General features: G+C 40.2%; 1 protein-coding gene across 5 annotated transcripts in view; it reads left to right on the top strand.

Moving 5' to 3' along the window:
- CTTNBP2 (cortactin binding protein 2) overlaps nucleotides 1-22,538 on the top strand; it is a 164,494-nt gene that overhangs the window by 120,045 nt on the left and 21,911 nt on the right. For all 5 annotated transcript variants that reach the window (XM_030825556.1, XM_030825553.1, XM_003261241.3 and 2 more), the window contains 4 exons: nucleotides 7,408-7,494; nucleotides 7,576-7,675; nucleotides 18,196-18,348; nucleotides 18,517-18,704. In XM_030825556.1, coding sequence (XP_030681416.1) covers nucleotides 7,408-7,494; nucleotides 7,576-7,675; nucleotides 18,196-18,348; nucleotides 18,517-18,704 — 528 coding nt within the window. The remainder of the gene's footprint in view (nucleotides 1-7,407; nucleotides 7,495-7,575; nucleotides 7,676-18,195; nucleotides 18,349-18,516; nucleotides 18,705-22,538) is intronic.

Here is a 22,538-nt window from a genome sequence, read left to right as displayed (position 1 = left end):
TCTTTATCCAGTCTATAATTGATGGTCATTTAGATTGATTCCGTGTCATTGCTATTATCCATAGTCTTGCAGCGAACGTACGTATGCATGTATCTTTGTAATAGAATGATTTATATTCCTTCGAGTGTATACCCAGTAATGGGATTGCTGGGTCAAATATTTCTGCCTCTAGAAGGAAATGAGGAGTCGCCACACTGTCTTTCACAGTGGTTGGATTTACATCTCCACCTACAGTGTAAAAGTGTTCCTTTTTCTCCACAACCTTGCCAGCATCTGTTATCTCTGGACTTTTTAATAATCACCATTCTGACTGGCGTGAGATGGCATCTCACTGTGGTTTTGATTTGCATTTCTCTAATGATCAGTGATGTTGAGCCTTTTTTCACGTGTTTGTTGGCCACATGAATGTCCTTTTGAGAACTGTCTACTCATATCCTTTGCCCACTTTTTAATGGGTTTGTTTGTTTTCTTGTAAATTTGTTTAAGTTCCTTGTAGACTCTGGATATGAGACCTTTGTCAGATGGATAGATTGCAAAAATGTTCTCCCGTTCTGTAGGTTGTCTGTTCACTCTGATGATAGTTGCTTTTGAATAGCTAACTTTGTATTGAGCATTTATTATACACCAACCTCTGTTCTAAATATATGGGTAATCTCATTTAATCTTTCTATGAGAGAGATACTCCATACAAGTTATATTTTACAGGTAAATAAACAAAGACTCAAAGTAATTTACCCAGCGTCTTCAGCAATTAAGTGGTGGGACCCAAGGAGTTGAAACTAGCCTTTCTGCCTACTCATGCATGTAATCATAGTTTATTAGCCTAGGTTATTAGCCTAATGATTAAGCATTGCAGTACCAGTCATTACTATGTATGCAAATATATTATATAAAATGCATGTGTTAAAACCCTTACGTAGAAAACCACATGTAGTGAAGACTTTAAATCAGGATTCTGTTTCTGTTTCTGTTTTTTAAAATGATGTTATTTTTAAATACTTTTATTGTTAAAAATAATACAAGTACATTTTAAATCTCCACCCTTGATTTAATAGGGGAAATATTCAACCCAATTGAGTTTTGAATCATTAGTAATTTATTGTAATTGTTGAATTTTTTGCATTAACTTAAACATTTCTTTGAGCCAGTTGCAATTTTTGTTAGGTTATTTGAAACCTCGTGTTTTAATAATTCAGTGACTATGAATAATTATGATATTAGAAAAAATGCTGGAGTTCGATCATCTTGATCCGAGCGCTTCTTTAAAATTAAGACTCTGAATGTCCAGTATGGGATCCTTGAGATTCTTCTACCCGTTTTTCATTCACTCCAATATGTGCCATGCCAGTCACTGAGAATCATCACTAGGAGAGCCTAGTTCTTCTCCTTACATTCCCAAAATAAGTTTGCTACTTTCCCATAAAAATAAGGTTGTAAGTGATAGTTATGTGTCTAAGTCATCCCACAACCCTGGTAGCCTGATCTTTCTCAGGAAAGGGAGGAGCAAGCCTGGGTGAGGTCCTAGTGAAAGTGGGAAGCAGCCAGTTGCCTGATACGAGGAAGAGGTGGCTCTGCCACCAGTGGAACATTTGGCTTCCACAGCAGTAGTGGAAGAGGATCCTGGGCAGTAAATATCAGCCCAGAAAAGGTCTAAAGCAGAAAAACTTCATGAATTCCAGAGGCTGGCTGACAAGGGAGCAGTTATGTCTAAAAGTTCCATCTTATAGTTTTATGTTTTTAAAATAGCTGTAATACCCAAATTATTATGTCTGTATCAATAAATGGGGACCTGTCTGTATTTGAAGTTAGTAACCCAGTCTGCTATGTATGTGAACTGTAATTTCTCTTAAATTCCTATTACTCTTATACCTATTCTTTAAAAGGGACCTCAATAAATGATTAAAATGCTCTCTACTGTGAAGAACTCCAGTTTTTTGTATTCCAAATGCTGGATGTACCAATATTGTTTGAGGAAATTTTATGTTAATGAATAGGCCGTAATTGTACCATCGGTGGCTCTAAAGTCACAAGTAAATTAGTTATTTAAAATCAGGCGTCAGATATGGGTGGAATGGAATTTGTAGCTATAAAACATGTGATTTTAACGATCCCAATTTTATTGGCTCCATAATGCCCTTTTATTTTTCTTTTTTGTTTAGTCAGCACAAGCTGGCCTAGGACTGTCTCTGGACAGAAGCTTCTTTTCCTCAGACTATGTGTGACAAGTGCAACTGCAAACAAAACTTGGAATTTATTGCTTTAAAATGCCACAGCTCTGCAAACACATTACAGGTGCCACATCAACAGTAGTGGAGATCACAGCTCTTCTGGTAAACCCCATTCTGCAGGAGAGCATTGTGGAGCGAAAAAAATAGAGATGCATGGTCCATTGTTGAGGTCACTTGTTTCCATTTAATCCAGAATCTGTTTGGCTCACAAAGCACTAATTGACATGTGATGAGCTTCCTGAATAGTCTGTGAAGACACAAGAATAAAAGGGATTGGTACCAATTGTGATAATGAGGCCAGTGTCCCTTTATCAATAAGCAGAAATGTCACACTATAAATGTGCACTTAGGGGATAATTCTGGTAACTACAATTAAGACTGTAATTTTAAAAGTTGTGTTTGATCTTGTTCAAAGAACAGATCTCCTTTCAATACAATTAGAATATTTATACCCCTCTTTCCCCAAAAGATCTGCCTATGTATCTATCTTTAGAGCCCTCTGCTGGAAGCATGGAGTATATATATTCATTATACCCAAGATCTTGATATTTGGAGAAATATAATATGATAACTTCAAAACAATATGTAATGTCTTAGCAAAGCTTTGCATGTTTGCCCCGGTTCTGATAGAGTAACAGGTTCCCAGTAATTAAGGTATTTTTTTGTTGTTGTTCAGAATTTAAATGGTAGCCAACATGACTCTATCATTTGATAACAGAATACCATTTACAAAAAATTGGTAATACCCGAAATGAAGAGAAACCTACTAATGAAATGCATGCATTAAAATGTACGAATGACCTGGAAGTATTTGTTTTTCTCTTTACCTACCTAATTCATTTATTTATTTATATTTCTGCTTCATCCCATGAAGGACATTAGACTATGTAAATGCAAAGGGCTTACATCTAGTGAATGGCCTTTCCAATGACATTTTAAATTGAATGTTTCTTGCATGTGTTTCCTAAAAACCTACAGTCTGAGAACAAATGAAGTGTTGCAACTAAAGACAGCTTCTTTATGAAGTTGGATCTCTTTATGCTATTTGATTTCAAAATTTATCTTAAGTGTCGGCAGTTTGACAGGATGGCCATAATGAATAGAGCACTCTTGTGTTCAGAAGTGAGACAAGATTAAATAGCCACGCTAGTTGAAAATCTCTGGGGTAAATCTTGAAAATCTTTAGTCTGTTTATTTTCAGTAAATCTTAAAAATCGGTATCCTGTTTCACTGGTATGAAATGATACATTACTTGTGAAAAAAATTCTACCCAATAAATCATATCAATTTGGGATTAATTTGGAAAGCTCAAGAGCTCTGGTTTAAAATTTCACCTGGCTAGCAAATTGTGTACCTAATAGACAATTTCCCACTAAAGTACTTTTGAAAATTGACAAAACCTCAGTCACAGAAAAATAGAACTGAGGTCTCTCTCTTTCAAGAATCTGGAAGCATTTTCTACTATCATTAAGACTAATAAAGTATTAGGCCCACTTATGTGAGGCTTACCTGAAATTAGGTAGGAAATCATTATCATCCTTCCCCTACCATCTTCCTGGTGATTAAAAAAAAAAAAAAAAAAGATTTATACCAGTTAGAAAACTGGGCGTTTATCCTTTACCTCATAGTCTCTGCCTTTTGCAGCACTATGATATTCTCCTCCACTCCCAGGAGGCCTTTCCACATCCATCCAAAGACTGCGGGTCCTAGAAATACCTGGACGAAAAGTTGGTGGGGATTAGTGAGACTGTGCTACATCCCAGGTGGTGGATTCTCCATAAGCACTCAGCAGGGATGGAGACAGGAGCTGCTGAGCTGCAGCGCTTCCTGGAACTGTGATTTATCTTCATGCATTGTCTGCTGTGTTGGACAGTAGGAGTTCATTCCACTGCAGCCATTGCTAGACCCAGGAGTTTAACCAGCAACTGCAGACACCAAGTTTTCATCCACCCACTGACCCAAGAAGGAGATTCAGCCACCCAATTTGTGGACAGCCAGTGAAGCCAGTGGTGGTCCACACATCCTGCTTTCTTGCAGAATTCTTCCTCTGGTTTCATAGTACGTAAACAAATAATAACAAATTAACCGTATACCTCTGGAAGAATGCTGCAGAACAGTTTTCAGTCTGCAAACTCAGGGAAGAACACACCCTTAAAATTATTTGCTAATGTCTTAGTCCATTCAGGCTGCTGAAACGAAATATCATAGACTAGGTGGCTTATAAATAACAGAAATGTATTTCTCACAGTTCCAGGATGTGGAAAGTTCAAGATCAGGGGGCCAGCAGACTCAGTGTCTGGTTAGGGCCTGTTTCCTAGTTCACAGATGGCACCTTCTCATTCAATCCTCAAATGGTGAAAGGGGAAAGGGGTTCCCCTTAGCCTCATTTATAAGGGCACTAATCCCTCCTAACAACCCCAACTCCTAATACAATCACCTTGGGGGTTAGAATTTCAATATATGAATTGGGGCCAGGGGAAGCAAGACCACAGCAACTAGGAAAAACAGAAAAAGTTTGAAAAATTATGTTATTTGTCTACAGAATGCAAGGTGGTAGACTATGAAAGCAGGGCAAGAAAGTCAAAGTAGAATCTGGGCTTAGATTACAAGGAAAAGTTTTAGAAAGGAGATGGGTGAGGTAAGGAACTACAAGAACAATTGAAAATGCAATGGCATAAAGTTGCACTTGACCACAGAGAACAGAAGTGAGATCGTGAATATTCTTTTGCTTGTTGTGCAAGACTAACTTGAGCTCTCTCAATGCAAAAGAAGACAGAGCTATAATGATGAGATAAGATGACAGATACAGAAAACAGAGAACTTAAGCATTATAGGTGTTCATTGTAGTTAAAGAGAACTAGAAGAGGAGAAATTACCAAAAAATTGGACAAAAATGTCCTAATCCAAAAAAATTATGACTATGCATATCAAAAGGACTTACCATGTTCCATTTAAGATTGGGAGAAAGAGGCTATAACTAGACATATCTGGGCAACATTTTTTAATGATAAGTACAATCTGTACATCGCCCAGGCTTCCCCATCTCATAAGTATAAATGAAAACATATTATTCTTCAATAATTATTATTTAATAATTACCCCAGCAGACTTGTGGCCCCATTGCCTTACTGCGTAGAGGCAGAACCTCAGCAGCACTTTCTAGGGTATTCTTTCCTGTGTCTAGGGGGAAGTTCCTACTCCAGGTTTGGTCCTTGCCTACACCTTCATCGTAAGCCTTTTATTGAAGGTGTAGTAATAATTGAATAGTATTCCAACTCAGAGAATATTACTGGAGGCTACCAGACATGATGTCTTTCAGAGCCTAAAACCCAGTCCCAAGCCCAACATCAAGGAGCCCCTTAAAGGACCACCGCCCTCTTAGCTCATGGTCTGAATCCTGGTGGTCATGCCTGGCTTTCCTCCACTTCCCAGAAGTGCTCACCAACCTTCCTTAGTCTCCTTAGAAGTCAAACCTCATGTCTTTTTTTTTTTTTTTTTTCCCTTGAGACAGAGTCTCGCTCTGTTTCCCAGGCTGGGGTGCAGTAGCACGATCTTGGCTCACTGCAACCTCCACCTCCCAGGTTCAAGCAATTCTCCTGCCTCAGCCTCCCAAGTAGCTGGTATTACAGGCGCCCACCACCACACCTGGCTAATTTTTGTATTTTTAGTGGAGATGGGGCTTCACCATATTTGCCAGGCTAGTCTTGAACTCCTGACCTCAAGTGATCCTCCCGCCTTGGCCTCCCAAAGTGCTGGGATTAAAGGCGTGAGCCGCCATGCCCAGCCCAAAGCTCAAGCCTTAAAGGCCTAGGGTAAGGAAAAAGTTAGCTAATCTCTTATGCGAAGAGCTTTTCTTCAAGCCTTCCTTTTATATCCCACAATCTGCCTCCCTGTAATGATGGACTGGAGCATTTTTACTATCCTGCCAGAAGTACATCCCAGCTACCATAAAGAATGGGCCTTTTCCTGTGATCTCAAAGGGACAACTTCATCAGAGTACGAGAGAGACAACACAGAGATATACACACACGTTCTTACGTTGTCCTGTTCTAGATTATAGAGAGAACAAACTCAAAACTTCTCTAAGTCTGGGTGGCTCAGTCTGCACGTGTGAGCAATACCAACTGGATCAGTTAGGTTGGAGCCTCACCTGTCCAAGTCCTTTCCTGCAAGACCATGCTGCAAGACCAGCTTTCCATTAAGAAAGCTTCTCCCAAGCATGTGTGCTGGGCAGGGGGCAGGGGTGTCAGCCCTGGGATGACAGAAGTGGGAGGCTGACTTTCCTCTCTACATTTTTCTCAAGACATCGCTGCCTTTGCCCTGTGTAGATGATAATTGCCTTTCCATCCAAGTGCATGCTGAATCTCCATGTTCTCAGGTGAGGTATCCTTATACACAAGGATAAAGTTTAAAAAAAAAAAAAAAGCATCCAGGCAGGAGATTTTCTTTTTGACAAAGCAAAAGTAATCCATCTCTACCTAGATTTCTTTAAAACACTGAATTCCAGAATGGAATAATATATAAAGTTGATCTGAGTTTTATACTCATCAAAACATCTTTTACCTAAGAAGTCAACAGAAAGACATTCTCTGATATACAACAACTGTAAAAAGATTACACTCATGTACCCATCTTTTAAACATACACACACACACGCAGCCACTATGCAAAGAAAAAACTGGAAGAAAACAAAAATATTTACAGTGACTGTGGGTGCTGACACTCAGTAATTTTTTGTTCTTCTTTATATTTACCAAAATTTCCATAATGAAATGCATTACTGTTTTAACCACGAAAAAGATAAATAAGCATTGACAAAATTCCACATAAAGAGCATCTGCAAAGGATAATATAGAAAAAGTTACAGAATTTCTGGAAGGGACAAAATGAACTTGGAACTGTGTTTCTCAGCTACCCTGCAGACCCTCGCTATAGAAAATAGAGGGAAAAAAATGTGTTTTTTTAATAAAGTGTCAGCTCTGCTAAGTACCCTTTGCCCATGTTTCACATTCAAATGAGAGTACACGTGTCCAATGAATAAAGTTAATCTCTAAAATATTGTTTTTAATCTTTTGAAAGTATGAGGACAATCAAAAAAGAATTCCACACCTGTGTACCACTTTGTTTCTCTCATCAATTTAGCATCTTCACCCTAGGTCTCTACTTGGTTTGTTAATAGGTTGAGCAATATCATAATGTCATTTTCCACGGCCCAGAAGGAAGCTTGCAAGACTACATAGTACATCAGCTTGCACTCTGCCTGAAGGTATTGATTATTGTATATCATCTCCTTTTCTTTGAAAATTGGCAAGTGCGTAGAACTAATCACCCTATTTTCTTATCACAGCACAGACAAATGACTGCAGGATTCTCCTGTGAAATAGTGAGAGCTGAAGTAGATGCTGGTTTTTCCAAGGAACAGCTACTAGACCTGTTCATCAGTAGCGGTAAGAACATTTCAGCAAATTGCCTGTGATAACCTAAAGGCATGCTCTTCAATTATGCCATTAAGAGAAAATACACTGTGTTGCTTGGGGATACATTTAAGATAACTTTAATTATTCAGCAGCTGTGGGATAAACACTTGCAAAAATTATCTTCATGTGTATATTATTGCATTTGTTGAGCATCCTGCATTTTTTTCTTCTTTTTGTTATCTTTTGTTATTAATCATTAGTTGTTGCTAGCATACTGTCTTACTGGCACTAGTGGTATACCAAGGGAGGAGGTGGTAGGAGCAGGCTCACCTTAGCTGGACTAGGTGTTGCATCTTTGATGCTGTTTAGAATTGCTGGAGCATGGTGGTGATACACAGCAGATTGACTTTTTAGTAAATTTTATTACTCATAAATTCTCTACAACAAATACATCCCTTAGTGCTGCACCTGGGGCCAACCGCTTTCTCTGCCTCGCTCTTGCTATGCCATTGACTGGCACTTAGTGAAATACATCACGTGCACTAATTAACTCATTCAGTCTCCACAACAGCCCTATGCAAGTAGGTATCATTATTTCTACTTTCAAAGGTGGGGAAAGGGTCACAGAGAGGTCCAGTAATTTGTCACAGCTATGTAGTAGCAGCACCAGGATTAAATATATTTATTAATGTAATGTTATTAATGAGTTTTCAATCTTAGGTTCCAGGGTCTAATACCCCAAGTTTCATCACAGGTGGAATTAGCATAACCCTGCATTGCATACTGTAGAATAGCATAACTAGTGACTCTGACACAAAACTGAAATGGACCAGACTTTAGTCTCCTGGGGCTCAAAGCCACAGAGACCCCTGGGGAAGGCGCGAAGGAAGCAGTTGTAAGATCGGAGAAGGATAGGTTGAAATGCAAATTCAAAATCTCTGTTGGGGAGGGGTGCTTCTATATCTTGTGGCCAGGGCAAATGTAGACCAGGCTTAGGAAGATAGAAATTACCTATGCTTTTTGTTGTTTTTTTTTTTTTTAAAGACAGGGTCACTGTGTCACCCAGGCTAGAGAGTACAGTGGCGTGATCTCAGCTCACTGCAGCATCGATTTCTGGGGCACAAGCTAAACTTCCACCTCAGCCTCCTGAGTAGGTAGGACTACAGGCACGCGCCAGCACTTCCAGCTAATTTGTGTGTGTGTGCATTTTTTGTAGACAAAGAGTTTGCCGTGTTGCTCAGGCTGGTCTTGAACTCCTGAGCTCAAACATTCTGCCTGCCTTGGGTCTCCCAAAGTGCTGGGATTACAGGCGTGAGCCACCGTGCCTAGCCAACACTTTCTAAGTCAATAGATGAATAGATAAAGAAAATATGATACATATACACAATGGAGTGCTATTCGGCCATAAAAAAAAGAATGAGATCCTGTCATTTGCAACAACACGGATGGAACTAGAGATCATTATGTTGCGTGAAATAAGCCAGGCACAGAAAGACAAACGTCGCAGGTTCTTAATTATTTGAGGGATCTAAAAATCAAAACAATTGAATTTATGGAGATAGAGGGTAGAAGGATGGTTACCAGAGGCAGAGAAGGGTAGTGTGGGGTGCTGGGGGGTAGGTGGGGGTGGTTAGTGGGTACTGAAAAAATAGAATGAATGAGACCTACTGTTTGATAATGACTATAGTCAGTAATAATTGTACCTATAGTCAGTAATAACTTAATTGTACATTGTAAAATAACTAGAAGAAGGTAATTGGATTGTTTGTAACACAAAGGATAAATGCTTGAGGGGATAAATATACCCCATTCTTCATGATGCGATTATTTCACATCGAATGCCTGTATCAAAACACCTCATATACACACAAATATATACACCTACTATGTATCCACAATTTTTTAAAATTTTTTTAAAAAGAAATGAAATTATGAGACAGCTTTAAGGAAGCACTGAGGATTTCACTGAGGATGCCACAAACCTAGAAGCACATTTTAGGGGCAGGAAAATTCCAGTAGAATCTGAATATCACTGGCTAGTGCAGGCCAGTCTGGGGCTAGAACTTAGTGAAAGTTAGCTACAGAAAGCTGTTTTTTCTGATAATGTTACTGATCGTAGCTAACATTTTGTAAGCTCTTACTCTGGTAGGCCCTATTCTTTCTTTCTTTCTTTATTTCTTTTTTTTGAGACAGTGTCTCACTCTGTCACCAGGGCTGGAGTGTGGTGGTGCGATCTCGGCTCACTGCAACCTCTGCCTCGCTGGTTCAAGCGATTCTCCTGCCTCAGCCTCCCGAGTAGCTGGGGCTACAGGCACTCGCCACCACACCCAGCTAATTTTTGTATTTTTAGTAGAGATGGGGTTTCACCATGGAGGCCCTATTCTAAACACTGCACTTATTAACTCACAACTTTCTGAGGCAGATACAATCCCATCCCTGATTTATAAACATGAAAACACTTGAGATAAAAGGTTAAGTGTCCTGCTCAAAGATCCCACGGCAAGAACATAAAACGGAACTCAAACCCCAGCAGTCCAGCTCCTAAGCCTGACCTTAATCACTACTGGCTTTAAAAATGCCCCAGTGCCAAAATATCTTTTTTCCCCTGTTGTCTAACAAAAGTCTCCCTCATTTTTTCAACTTTCAGTCTTTCTTCTTCTCAAAGTAAGAAGCTGAAGTATTTTGTGCTCACCCTATGGGGATAGATAGCAATCACAGACCAAATTCTGCTCTAAGCTTAGAGAGCTAAGAAAACTGGAGTGCAATGAACAAGGTCACGAAGGATGCAAAGGTGACCAACTCAGCATTTCCAAATCTGTGGTGGGCATCTTCTTAAAAAGAGCTGCTCTTCCTAATTTCCCAGTTTGGAGAGTGGCCCTTGTCTCTTGGCTCCCACACTGGAAACTCAGATCTCATTGGCAGGCTTGAAAACCTCAATGCCCCCAAGTAACGACAAGCCACAGGAAGAGGTGAAGCAGGCTGGGTGGGGCTGCAGGGAGAAGGAGGCATGCCCCCATCTCCAGGAGGGGCAGCAGCTCTCAGAACCAGCTGTTTGTTGCTGACAGAATTGTAGGTCCAGTGTCGTCCAGTCTTGTGACTTTCAGGAAGAAGCCAGAAATCCAGGTTTTTATGTAAAAACTTTGGGGTTTTGTTCTTTCAATATTGCGAACTATTCTAATTTTTAAAACCAATATGAGAACCACATGGAACCCCAGGTGCTCTCATTTGTGGCCCCCTCACCCTCGTCCCACAGTCCATCATCACTCCTGCCAGTCAGTCTCAATTGGCTTTTTAAAATCCATTTCCATCAGCACCATCTTACTTTATGCCCCTCTTTCCTGGAACTCCTCGCTTTTGCGTAAACGGTTTCTCTGTCTCTTGTTTCTCCTCCCTGAGCATTCTTCACAGGCCAGCAGACCTCTGATTAAAATCCCTGTGATTTCTGCCCCTCCCCATCCCGCATCTCTCCATTGCCCAGTGAACTAGGTCGATGCTGTTCGAGGCCTTCTGTTCTGGGGCTTTCATCCACCCGATTTGCTGATCTGACCCTTTTAACATAGATACCCACGCTCCAGCAGAATGGGATGTTTCTTCCCTATGTATCCTTTGCTTTTCCACTCCGCATGTCTTTGCTCATGCTGCAGTTTCCACTAGAATTAAGGAGTAAACATGTCAATGCCTCTCATCCCACAGACACCATGGCTACCACGTGGCCGGTGTGATGCGGAGTAGTCTGTTATAGACTAGTGATTAAAATAGACACAGTCTCTGCCCTTCTGGAAACTATAGAAAAAGCCTCTGTCGAAATTCTTTAAGGACACCTCAAATGAAGCTTCTGTGATTCACTCCTTCTGGTAAACAGCAGTGGATTTTATTTATACTTCTGGGCTCTACCCAACTGTATGTCAAGGCAATGAGGGTATTATTTGGGGTTTTGCCTTGTCCCACACACATGTTATATGATGAGCTCCTTGAAGGCTAGCACTTTAACTTATTCTTCTCTTAGCTTATATATAAATTGTCAATAATTATTTGTTGAATAAATTGGTGAATTTTCTGATGCAGGAAATAGCATAGGCAAAGAAAAAGAGAATTCTTAGTTCAATTCAGGTGGCAGCAAGTAGAACTTGGTTAGAGTCGAGGTAGAAAAAGTAAGATTAGGGAGACAGGCATTGATAAGGGATAGAGAGACGGGCATTGATAAGGGAGTCATTGATGACTAGGCACAGAGAATAATTTGGATTTTAAAAAATGAAGTGTTTGAACAATAGACTAAGGACAAAATACTCCACTCTAGGTTCAAGAAGGAAGAGTAGGAAATGGTATGTCGTCTCCAAATACAGAATAAAAATCCTTCTATACCCTTCATATCACATGACTGTGGTTTGGTAAGGGGGCTGCGAATGCATATTATAATTGGGTCAAATATTCCTCAGTGCAAGGTATGGAATTGGATTAGTGAGACAGATACTTTTTAAAATTGCAAATGATCGTAAGCAGTAAAGCAGAAAAGAAAATTCATACAGAAGGATTTTTATTCTGTATGTAGCTTAGTAACTTATAAGTATCAATATCTTTCTTCACTTTTTAATAATAAAACTATGATACAAATACAAGGTTCATCTGCTAAGACCTTGACTGCAGTTGCCCAAGTTAGCAAGGTGAGCATAATCACTTCCTGTCTGCCTCACTCCCCATATCTAGGCAGTCCCTAAGCTCTGTGGAATCTGCTTCCTCTGTCTCCTCCTCCTGCTCTCCATTCCCCCTATCACCTATTATTTCTTGTTCAAGGCATTGTAGAGGCCTCATCATTAACCTTTTGTATTTCCTCTGGTCTCACTCCCTCCGTGGGCCCTCCACAAGGCATCTGGGGGCTCACTGGCGGATATAAAACCATTCAGAGAGTTCCCTGCTGTTATACTCCCAAGGCTCCAGAATGAAAGCTAAAGCTCTCAGAATCTACACCAGGAACATTGTGGACAGGCCCCTCATCCTTGCCCTGCCGCAGTTCACCCTCATCTCCTAAAACCCACTCTACCTCCACCACCGTCTTCTCGGTAGGACCCATGCTGTGGGCTGGAGGCTGGTGAAGACGTAGAGGAGAATTAGAATCAACAAGGACACCAGAGACTTCAGAGCAGTACAAGGGAACTCCTGCGAGCCACAGGGAAGGATCCATCGACAGGCGTGGCGTCAGTTCTTTCACTGTGCAGAAAGCATGCAGCAAGGAATGATCCTTCAGTCAAGAGGCGATAGTTGAGGCCACAGGGTAGAGAAGTCAGAGATCTGGATGGAGGAAAGGGGTTTTCTAGGCTGTTCCACTCAAGCGTTTAGAATAATGAGCATTATAGGGATTATCTATCAGCTACTCTCTTTTTTCACCAAAAACTGAAGTGATTAAATGGTAAGTACAATTGAAGAGTACACTGATTCCTGAGGTATTCCACACGTACTCCTGATGGTTAACCTTATTTTCTCTAAAGAGAGAGCCTTAAACTATGTGGATTGAACGGGGTGAGAATGCTGAACTTCTGTCTTCCACTGAGCACAGCACACATTGCCTTATGTGTTCCTCTGTACGATGCTGTAGAAGAAAGCCAGGAAACAGGCACAGAAAAGAGTTAAAGAAGGGTGTGAGCAAAAAGGGCAGAAATGAAGAGTAGCAAAAGTATTTTAAATAATTAGCTTTAAGAATCTGAAACTTAAATGGAGATTAAAATGGTGCCAATGAAGAAAAGAATAGAGAACAAAAGACCATTTCAAAGAAAATGACACAGCACTTATTCTAGCATAAATTACTTTGTGTTTATTTTAAAATAACATTTCCTTCTCATATTCCCTTTCTTGAGAGAGGGTCATGTCATATGACTCTGATATTTGGTAAGGAGGCTGTGAATGCATATTAGAATTAGGTCAAATTTCTCCTCAGTATGAAGTATGGACTTGGGTTAGCAAGATGATACTTTTTAAAATTACAGTGACTGTAAACAGTAGAATAGAAAAAAATTTAAACACTAGATGGGTATTTTAAAGTAATACTCTGAATTTTTCAAGGGAACTTTGCTTTGTAAAAGTAATGAGGATAGGGTTGCTGTTACAATAGGAGACTTTGACAATTGGAGTCTCCAGAAATGAGTTTACCTCCTTGGACCCTGCATTCCTGGAGACTCTTTAAAGGCTTGCCCTGTGCTTCCCACTTGGCCTCTCAGAACATCGTTCCTCCAGAGCCCGGGGTTTAAGGGCACATGGAAAAGAGGGGCTGTTTTCTGTCCTCAAAGGGGAGATTATAGACTTGGAGTCAGTCACCTACGACACAAAGCAGGTTGGGTTTAGCTAGAAATGCGATATGCTAATTATTTTTAAACTGATAAGTTTGGCTGCAGAATTCACTCTCTGGGACTTTTAATATAAGGATGTACAAAACTGGGATGTAGCCCTGAGCATCACAAAGACAGTGTCCAGTTAAAATTACCAACCTGCAAGAGAGGAGCAGGGCTGAGAGAGCCTATGAAGTTGGAAGAAAAAGGTCAAAAAGAGCAGACTGGTTTCAGAAATAGCGTTTTGAAGTAGCACAAAGCAAAGGGAATTCAAATGGCTGACTTTTTGGCAGTAGGTATAAAGGAACCTGTAGCTGTAACATGGGGTGCGTGGCCTTCTTTCACCTCTCCATAAGCCCTGATCAGAGACCGGTCGATCCTTGAAACTGTAATGAGTTCCTGCTTCTGTGGCTGGTTAATATTTTAGACCTGAAACTATGCAGAATAACCTGAACTATACACATACTATTTCTCAACTAAAATAAAATTCACCTTTGCCCCACCTTGACGAAGGATGTTGAGCTTAAGTGGTCAGATGGAAAAGTAGGTGCTAATGAAAAACTGAGGCAATGAGGCAAGCGAATGAAGACAAAGCTTTTCCCCAAAGAAACCTGTGCTGTTTGACCCTTGATTCCTACTTCATGGGAGACTAAGATAAAGATGAAGTGGAAAGATAACCCAATGCTTATGTATAGCAACCCTTCCCCCTTTTTGTCTAGGGCACAAACTGTCCATTGAATGTGAGAGGTATTAGGTCATTAGCAATACAGTCTTTGCTTGAGGACCCAGGAGAATGAGCATATTGCCTCTTTCCAAGAGACCCCAGCATGCCTGAAAACTCATTTATTTTATCTCCGGCCTGGATCCTTCCTCGATGCCCTCACCCTCATGCACCACCACCTGCTGGGCATCGGAGAAGCAATGCTTCACTCATCAAACACATCAAGCCTGAAACATAATGCATCACCACCACCTCCTCCCCAAGTACATGCTTGGTCATCTGCTCTCTGCCTCCATTAACCGCTCAGCCTCTTCTCTGGTGGAAATCTCAGAGTCGTCTCCAGTATTTCCTCTCTGCCCCTCTTTCAATAAGTCAGCCACTGAGATTTACTGATTTGGTCTCAAAATGCCTTTTCATTCTGTGCCTTGGTCCTGGGTGAGGCTCCCATCATCTCTTTCCTTAACCATAGCAGTAAGAGTCTAGGAGGTGTATTCTACTGTGTCTTTCCTCCTCAGCCAATTCTCTGCACCAGCGAAGATCTCAGAGCAGGAGTCAAATCCTGTTTATCCCCCTATTTAAAGACTTCTACTGATTCCCAGAACTAGTAGCTCCCTCCCAACAAGACATTCTGGGTCTCTACTTTTCATTTTTGGCTCGGTCCTGAGGCTTCATATTAGCAAATCTCGCCCCTGGTTGCACATTCCAGTCACTAGAGAGCTTTTATGAAATCCCAGTGCCCCAGGCCCAGCACAGCGCAATTAAATCAGAATCGCTGAGAATCACTGGGGATGGGTCCAGCGATTCATGCAGCTCAGGATGAAGATGCAGCCTGCCTTCCACAGCTGTGACTGCTGGGCCCCCTGCCACTCTTGTGGCTCCACCCCAAGTTCCCAGCCCTGGCCTGACTTGCTATATGGATCAGCTTTGAGCTCACCATGATGCCGCTTTTGTAACTATTCTGACCTTGATCTGATGCCGTATTCCCTTCTAGAATTGAATCCTGCCCAGCCTCCATTCTTTGGCCAGTGCCATTTCTTAAACTTAGTTTAAAATGCTGGCCAGGTGCAGTGGCTCACACCTGTAATCCCAGCACTTTGGGAGGGTGAGGTGGGTGGATCACGAAGTCAGGACTTTGAGACCAGCCTGACGAACATGGTGACTCCCATCTCTATTAAAAATACAAAAAGTTTTTTTTTGTACTTGGCATGGTGGTGTGCACCTGTAATCCCAGCTACTCGGGAGGCTGAGGTGGGAGAATCACTTGAAGCCGGGAGGTGGAGGTTGCAGTGAGCTGAGATCATGCCACTGCACTCCAGCCTGGGCAACAGAGCAAGACTCCATCTCAAAAAAATAAATAAAATGCTACACACCCCCAGTTAGAATGAGTCACTTCTGGCATGCCATAGCACTCAGCATCCAGTACCTGTAGCAAAGAGGCATTGGATAAACATTTGTTGAAATGCAAGGAAATATTCCTTCCTTCAGATACATTCTGGCTGGCTGCAGCAGCTTCAGAGCCACTTAAACTGGCGATGCACTTAACAGAAATCAGGGAAAAACTGGAGACTTTCAGTCCTCAGTTACAGAAAACCAGATACATAAACCATCAATCCTGTGTGTTTTTTTAATCACTGAATTAAAAATGTTTGTTAGTTTTCCATTGTTGTTTTAACCAACTACAGATTTCTCATACTTCCACAATACATCTATTTCTGAAATAACATTTGAACCCAAAGAAACATAGAATTTTAACATTCTTTACCAAACAGCTGTGTTGAAAGGGATCTGACACACACTAGATGCTAGTGTTAACAGCCCTCCACAAGTACAACTAGATTGAGAGGTGGCTGTGATTATTTCTAGCCTTTTAGTTTTTAAATTTTCATAGCATCCAGAAAAGCCATTTCTGTCTGAGAAGAGATTCATTTACAATGTTCAAGGAGTTCTTTTGAAAATGAAAATGCATTGTGTCTATAGTAACAAGAAGGAATTGAGAATATACTATCATGAATATTTGTAAAATGTATACCATTTGGTATGTTACTCTCAAGTATCCTAAACTAGTCTCTTTTCAAGGTTAATTTGACTAAAACTGTGGCATCTTAGAATCTTCAAGAAACTAAAGTGATTTTATTTTGTAATTGATTAGTATATGGGAAGCGCCATATATAATACATTTTAACTAAAATATTAATAGTTTTTGCTTAGTAGGTGCCAGGTACTGTTTTAAGTATGTTTTGTGCCCTTATTCATTTCCTATATATAATATTAATTTTTCATTTACTTTTCCAGCTTTCATTTTGGGTTGACAGGAAGTCAGTCCTTCCCATCCTGAGTGAAAGGAATGGGAAAATATGAGTCAGAAGTCCTGGATTTTACTCCTCCCTTACCATTGTTTCTGAGACTGCAAATTACTTCAGCCTCTCTGAGATCTGGAAAATGGAAAGAGCGATTTACTTATCTCTCTGAGGTCCTGTCTACATTTTTTTTTTAGACAGTCTTGCTCTGTTGCCCAGGCGGCAGTGCAGTGGCACAATCACAGCTCACTGTAACCTCAACCTCCTGGGCTCAGGTGATCCTCTCACCTCAGCCTCCCAAGTAGCTGGGAATGCAGTTGCCCACTACCATATCTGTCTAATTTTTTGTAGAGGCACTGTTTCACCATGTTCCCCAGGCTGACCTCCAACTCCTGGGCTCAAGTGATCTGCCCACCTCGGCCTCCCAAAGTGCTGGGATTACCAGCATGAGCCACCGTGCCTGGCCCTGTCTACATAATTTTATGAACATTTTACATATGCATAATTTAAAGGTCATTTAAGGGCTTTTCACCTTTTGTATTATGAAATAGATATATTAAAATACATACTACTTACGTTTACAGATTAATTAATAATTTAAAATAAAATAACCATGTAACCACTGACTAGGCCAAGAAATAAAATATTCTCAGCTCTCAGAATGTGACTGTGTGGTCTGTCCCCCTTATTGCAAACCCTTCCCTTTGGAAGTAACCACTACTCTTTCATGATAATCATTTCTTAGCTTTTCTTTATAGTTTTACTCCCTGTGTATGAATCCCTAAATTATAGATTTAGTGTTGCCTGTTTTGAACTTTACATGATGAAATCACATTGTATATAATCTTTCATGATTTGCTTCTTAATATATTGTTTGTGAGTCTTGCATGTTGTGACAGTTGTCATTTGTTCGCTTTCTATTTGTTGTATGAACATACTCTTATTTATTCATTTATTCTATTGTTGACGGACATTGGGGTGATTCCATTTGAGACTTGTTGTAGAACAAGGAATGTTGGATCATTGTGAGTGTGTTCAAACATATCAAATAATACCTAACAGTTTTCCAGAGTTGTTCATTCCCCAAGCAATTTAAGAACATTCCCATTATACCACATCTTTGCTAATGTTTATAACTTCAGATTTTTTAGTTTTGCCAAATTGTATAAATTTTTGTCAAAAGCTTGAATCACTGAATTTCCTTTTTTATTATAGCTTGTCTGATCCCAGTGAAACAATCTCCCAGTAAGAAGAAAATCATCATCATTTTAGAGAATTTAGAAAAATCTTCACTGTCTGAGTTATTGAGGGACTTTTTGGCACCTCTTGAAAATCGCAGCACTGAAAGCCCCTGCACTTTCCAAAAAGGTAATGCTAATAGAGGGACCATGCTGAGAAGCAAGCTTCCGTAATATTCTAATCTTTCTGTTTCCCAGAGTACCAGTTATACTTCATGTTCTTTAAGTTATTTTAATTTGAATCTGTCCCATAACATAACTCACTGAGGATGGGCCATTGCTTTTTGGTTTGTTTCAGGAAATGGAATGTCCGAATGTTATTACTTTCATGAGAACTGCTTTCTGATGGGAACCATCGCCAAGGCCTGTCTCCAGGGCTCCGACTTGCTGGTGCAGCAGCATTTCCGCTGGGTGCAGCTGCGGTGGGATGGCGAGCCCATGCAAGGACTGCTGCAGAGGTTCTTACGAAGGAAAGTTGTGAATAAGGTAACAAACAGCAACTGTAGCCTATTGCCAGGAGAGGGGGGGTTTTAGTTGTCAGGAGATCTCAGCTTGAGTTCCACCACTTACTAACTATGCAGCCTTGGGCAAGTACAGTTTTTTAACATTCAAGGGCCAAAAAACATAATGAATGTGAAACCCATAACAATTTCTGCACTACATTAACTACAAGAAAAAGCAAATTAGTTTTACCATGGCTATCAGCTGTTCTCAAGGAATCTCACCAAGTTCTAAATGCTGTAGAAGGCTTGGTTAGAAAATTAATCACTTTTCTTAAGGAAAACTTACGTCTTTCTTGGAACCTTCAAAACATACACCCCTGTGGGCACATTTTGCAATAGGCCTGTTATACTACACTATGGTAAATATTCAGCCACATGAAAGAGTAGAGTTCTCTACCTTTTGACACATTTTCAAGAGTAATAATAACTTTTAATAACTTTCACAGAATAACAAAATAAGTATTCTATATTCTCCCAAATGATAAAAATAATCGAGAGCTGACCAAACACATCATTATTTAATATTTTTAAATTGGGCCAGTAGCTGAGTGTCAAGGTAGATTAGAAATAATAGAGTTTGATTTAGTAAGATTTTCTCATTTAATCCTGCACAATGGGCCACATTTGGAGGACAGTATTGTCATTGCATTATTGCAGGATTTTAAGCTGCTAATAACACATCAACTGCTAGCTGCTTCACAGAAAGAGGATTTTCCCCCTCACATAACCAGATGTCTTGTGGTAGATGTCCAATGTCTCAGGTCCCAGGTCCAGGGGAGTCTGTTGACCCTCCCCTCAAGACTGCAGTGTGCCCACAAGGCTGCAGACACTGTGCCCTTGTGAAAACATGTTCAAGGGCAGAAAGCGGGCTGCAGCGAAGGATAGAGAGCTTCGGCTTCCTCAGTCTCCTCCTTATCAGGGAGGAAAGCACTTTTCCAGAAACATAAGACTTCTCTTTAATGTTTTCATTAACTAAAACTGGTTTCATCCCAGACCATGGCCAAACCTGCTTTTCCAAGATTGAAGCTCTCCACCAAGTGCTTGAACAAATTTCTGTGTCTATTGTGTTAGAGTCTGTGCATGTGTGTGCGCTGGGGCGGGGGAGATGGTGGCGGGGAGAAGTGTGGGGTGAGAATGGCTTTTGGGAATTCATTGAACAGTGTCTGCCACTGGTAATTATAATTAATATCTGAAATTCCGAATTTAATGAGAGAAATCTACCCCATGTTATATTTAAATCAGTTACTTGGTCATAAATATATGCTTTTGGCCAAAGCCTAGCCACTGTATGATCTCAACAAGGATGGATGGTGAGGTAAAGACAGTCATAGGTCTGTAGCTTTTCAAATTACCAATACTTGCATTAACTTTATCACTGTCAATATTTAAATCCCATTGCCAAAGATAATTCATGTAAATAACCAGAAAAGACACCATTTTTATTATGTAGGATTGGCACTATTTCAGGTAAAGTATACACCCCTCCCCCCAGCTCTCTGATAAAAATTGTTTTAACTTATTTTGAAAGGAAAGTTCCAAGCTTCAGGTTCACTCTCTTTTCCATTGCATTTGAGAGTGGGGTGTGCTACAAAGAATAGAAAGTGGAAAAAAGGAAATGCCTTTCCTATACCAATAAGCACTTCCTATACCAGTAACCTACTTGAAGTAGGCTAATAAAACAGCCCCTGGGGTGTGTGTACAAGGGAATGGATGAGTCCTGCAAAACATCAGAAATCTCGTAATGTCACAGAACCTAATCTTTGTGGGCACTTAAAGCACACTGGCAATTGATCACAATTTCTTCTTCTAGTTCCTTGGAGAGATACAAGAAAATCGACCTTTCAGGACAATACTAGGCTTTCTACTAGTATTTAATAAAAAACAATTATACCCTTTTTAGTAGGAAATATTAAACTATCATTAATTATATAATACATGATCTCAGAATTGTTGCTTAAAAAATATGAAAGAGTTGTATAATGATCATTCCTCTTTTGAAGAGAAGGAAAATTGTAACAGATCCCAAAGCCTCAGATAGTACAGTGATATCAATTTAATAGAGCTGCTGGTATCACAGAATCTTTTTTTTGTTTTTCCTTGGCCAAATTATTTCCGTCACATAGGACATACCAGTGTTCACAATTGTCCCCTGTCTTAATATCATAATTACTTGGTAAAGCAAAGATTTATGTGAATCTTCTTTCTTGTAAAATACACAGTTCGTTTCTGTGCCTGACCTTTTTTTTTTTTTTTTTTTTTTTGAGACGGAGTCTTGCTCTGTCGCCCAGGCTGGAGTGCCGTGGCGCAATCTCGGCTCACTGCAAGCTCCGCCTCCCAGGTTCACGCCATTCTCCTGCCTCAGCCTCGCGAGTGGCTGGGACTACAGGTGCCTGGCACCATGCCCGGCTAATTTTTTGTATTTTTAGTAGAGATGGGGTTTCACCATGTTAGCCAGGATAGTCTCGATCTCCTGACCTCGTGATCCACCCGCCTCAGCCTCCTAAAGTGCTGGGATTACAGGCGTGAGCCACCACGCCCAGCCTTGTGCCTGAATTCTAATCAAGGGGTATTTCTCCTAAAAGTAAATAAATATTTATTTTTGTGTGAACCCTCCATACCACCAAAAAGGGATTTGATTTTTATAAATAAAATATAATTCTAAAAAGAATTACTCCCTTCAGGTCATGTGTGTTATACGGTGTTATTTAAAATGTGCACATTTTATACATTGGTTTTGTATCCTGAGACTTTGCTGAAGTTGCTAATCAGCTTAAGGAGATTTTGGGCTGAGACAATGGGATTTTCTAGATACACAATCATGTCATCTGCAAACAGGGACAGTTTGACTTCCTCTTTTCCTAATTGAATACCCTTTATTTCCTTCTCCTGCCTGATTGCTCTGGCTAGAATTTCCAGCACTATGTTGAATAGGAGCGGTGAGAGAGGGCATCCCTGTCTTGTGCCAGTTTTCAGAGGGAATGCTTCCAGTTTTTGCCCATTCAGTATGATATTGGCTGTGGGTTTGTCGTATATAGCTCTTATTATTTTGAGATACGTCCCATCAATACCTAATTTATTGAGAGTTTTTAGCATGAAGGGTTGTTGAATTTTATCAAAGGCCTTTTCTGCATCTATTGAGATAATCATGTGGTTTTTGTCTTTGGTTCTGTTTATATGCTAGATTACATTTATTGATTTGCGTATGTTGAACCAGCCTTGCATCCCAGGGATGAAGCCCACTTGATCATGGTGTATAAGCTTTTTGATGTGCTGCTGGATTCGGTTTGCCAGTATTTTATTGAGGATTTTTGCATCAATGTTCATCAAGGATATTGGTCTAAAATTCTCTTTTTTGGTTGTGTCTCTGCCTGGCTTTGGTATCAGGACGATGCTGGCTTCATAAAATGTGTTAGGGAGGATTCCCTCTTTTTCTATCGATTGGAATAGTTTCAGAAGGAATGGTACCAGTTCCTCCTTGTACCTCTGGTAGAATTCAGCTGTGAATCCATCAGGTCCTGGACTCTTTTTTGTTGGTAAGCTATTGATTATTGCCACAATTTCAGAACCTGTTATTGGTCTATTCACAGATTCAACTTCTTCCTGATTTAGTCTTGGGAGGGTGTATTTGTCGAGGAATTTATCCATTTCTTCTAGATTTTCTAGTTTATTTGCATAGAGGTGTTTGTAGTATTCTCTGATGGTAGATTGTATTTCTGTGGGATCGGTGGTGATATCCCCTTTTTCATTTTTTATTGCATCTATTTGATTCTTCTCTCTTTTCTTCTTTATTAGTCTTGCTATAAAGACACATGCACAC

The sequence above is a fragment of the Nomascus leucogenys genome, chromosome 13 (assembly GCF_006542625.1).
Source record: "Nomascus leucogenys isolate Asia chromosome 13, Asia_NLE_v1, whole genome shotgun sequence".
In the NCBI taxonomy this organism is placed as follows: domain Eukaryota; kingdom Metazoa; phylum Chordata; class Mammalia; order Primates; family Hylobatidae; genus Nomascus; species Nomascus leucogenys.
This window is presented reverse-complemented; position numbering and strand designations above follow the sequence as displayed.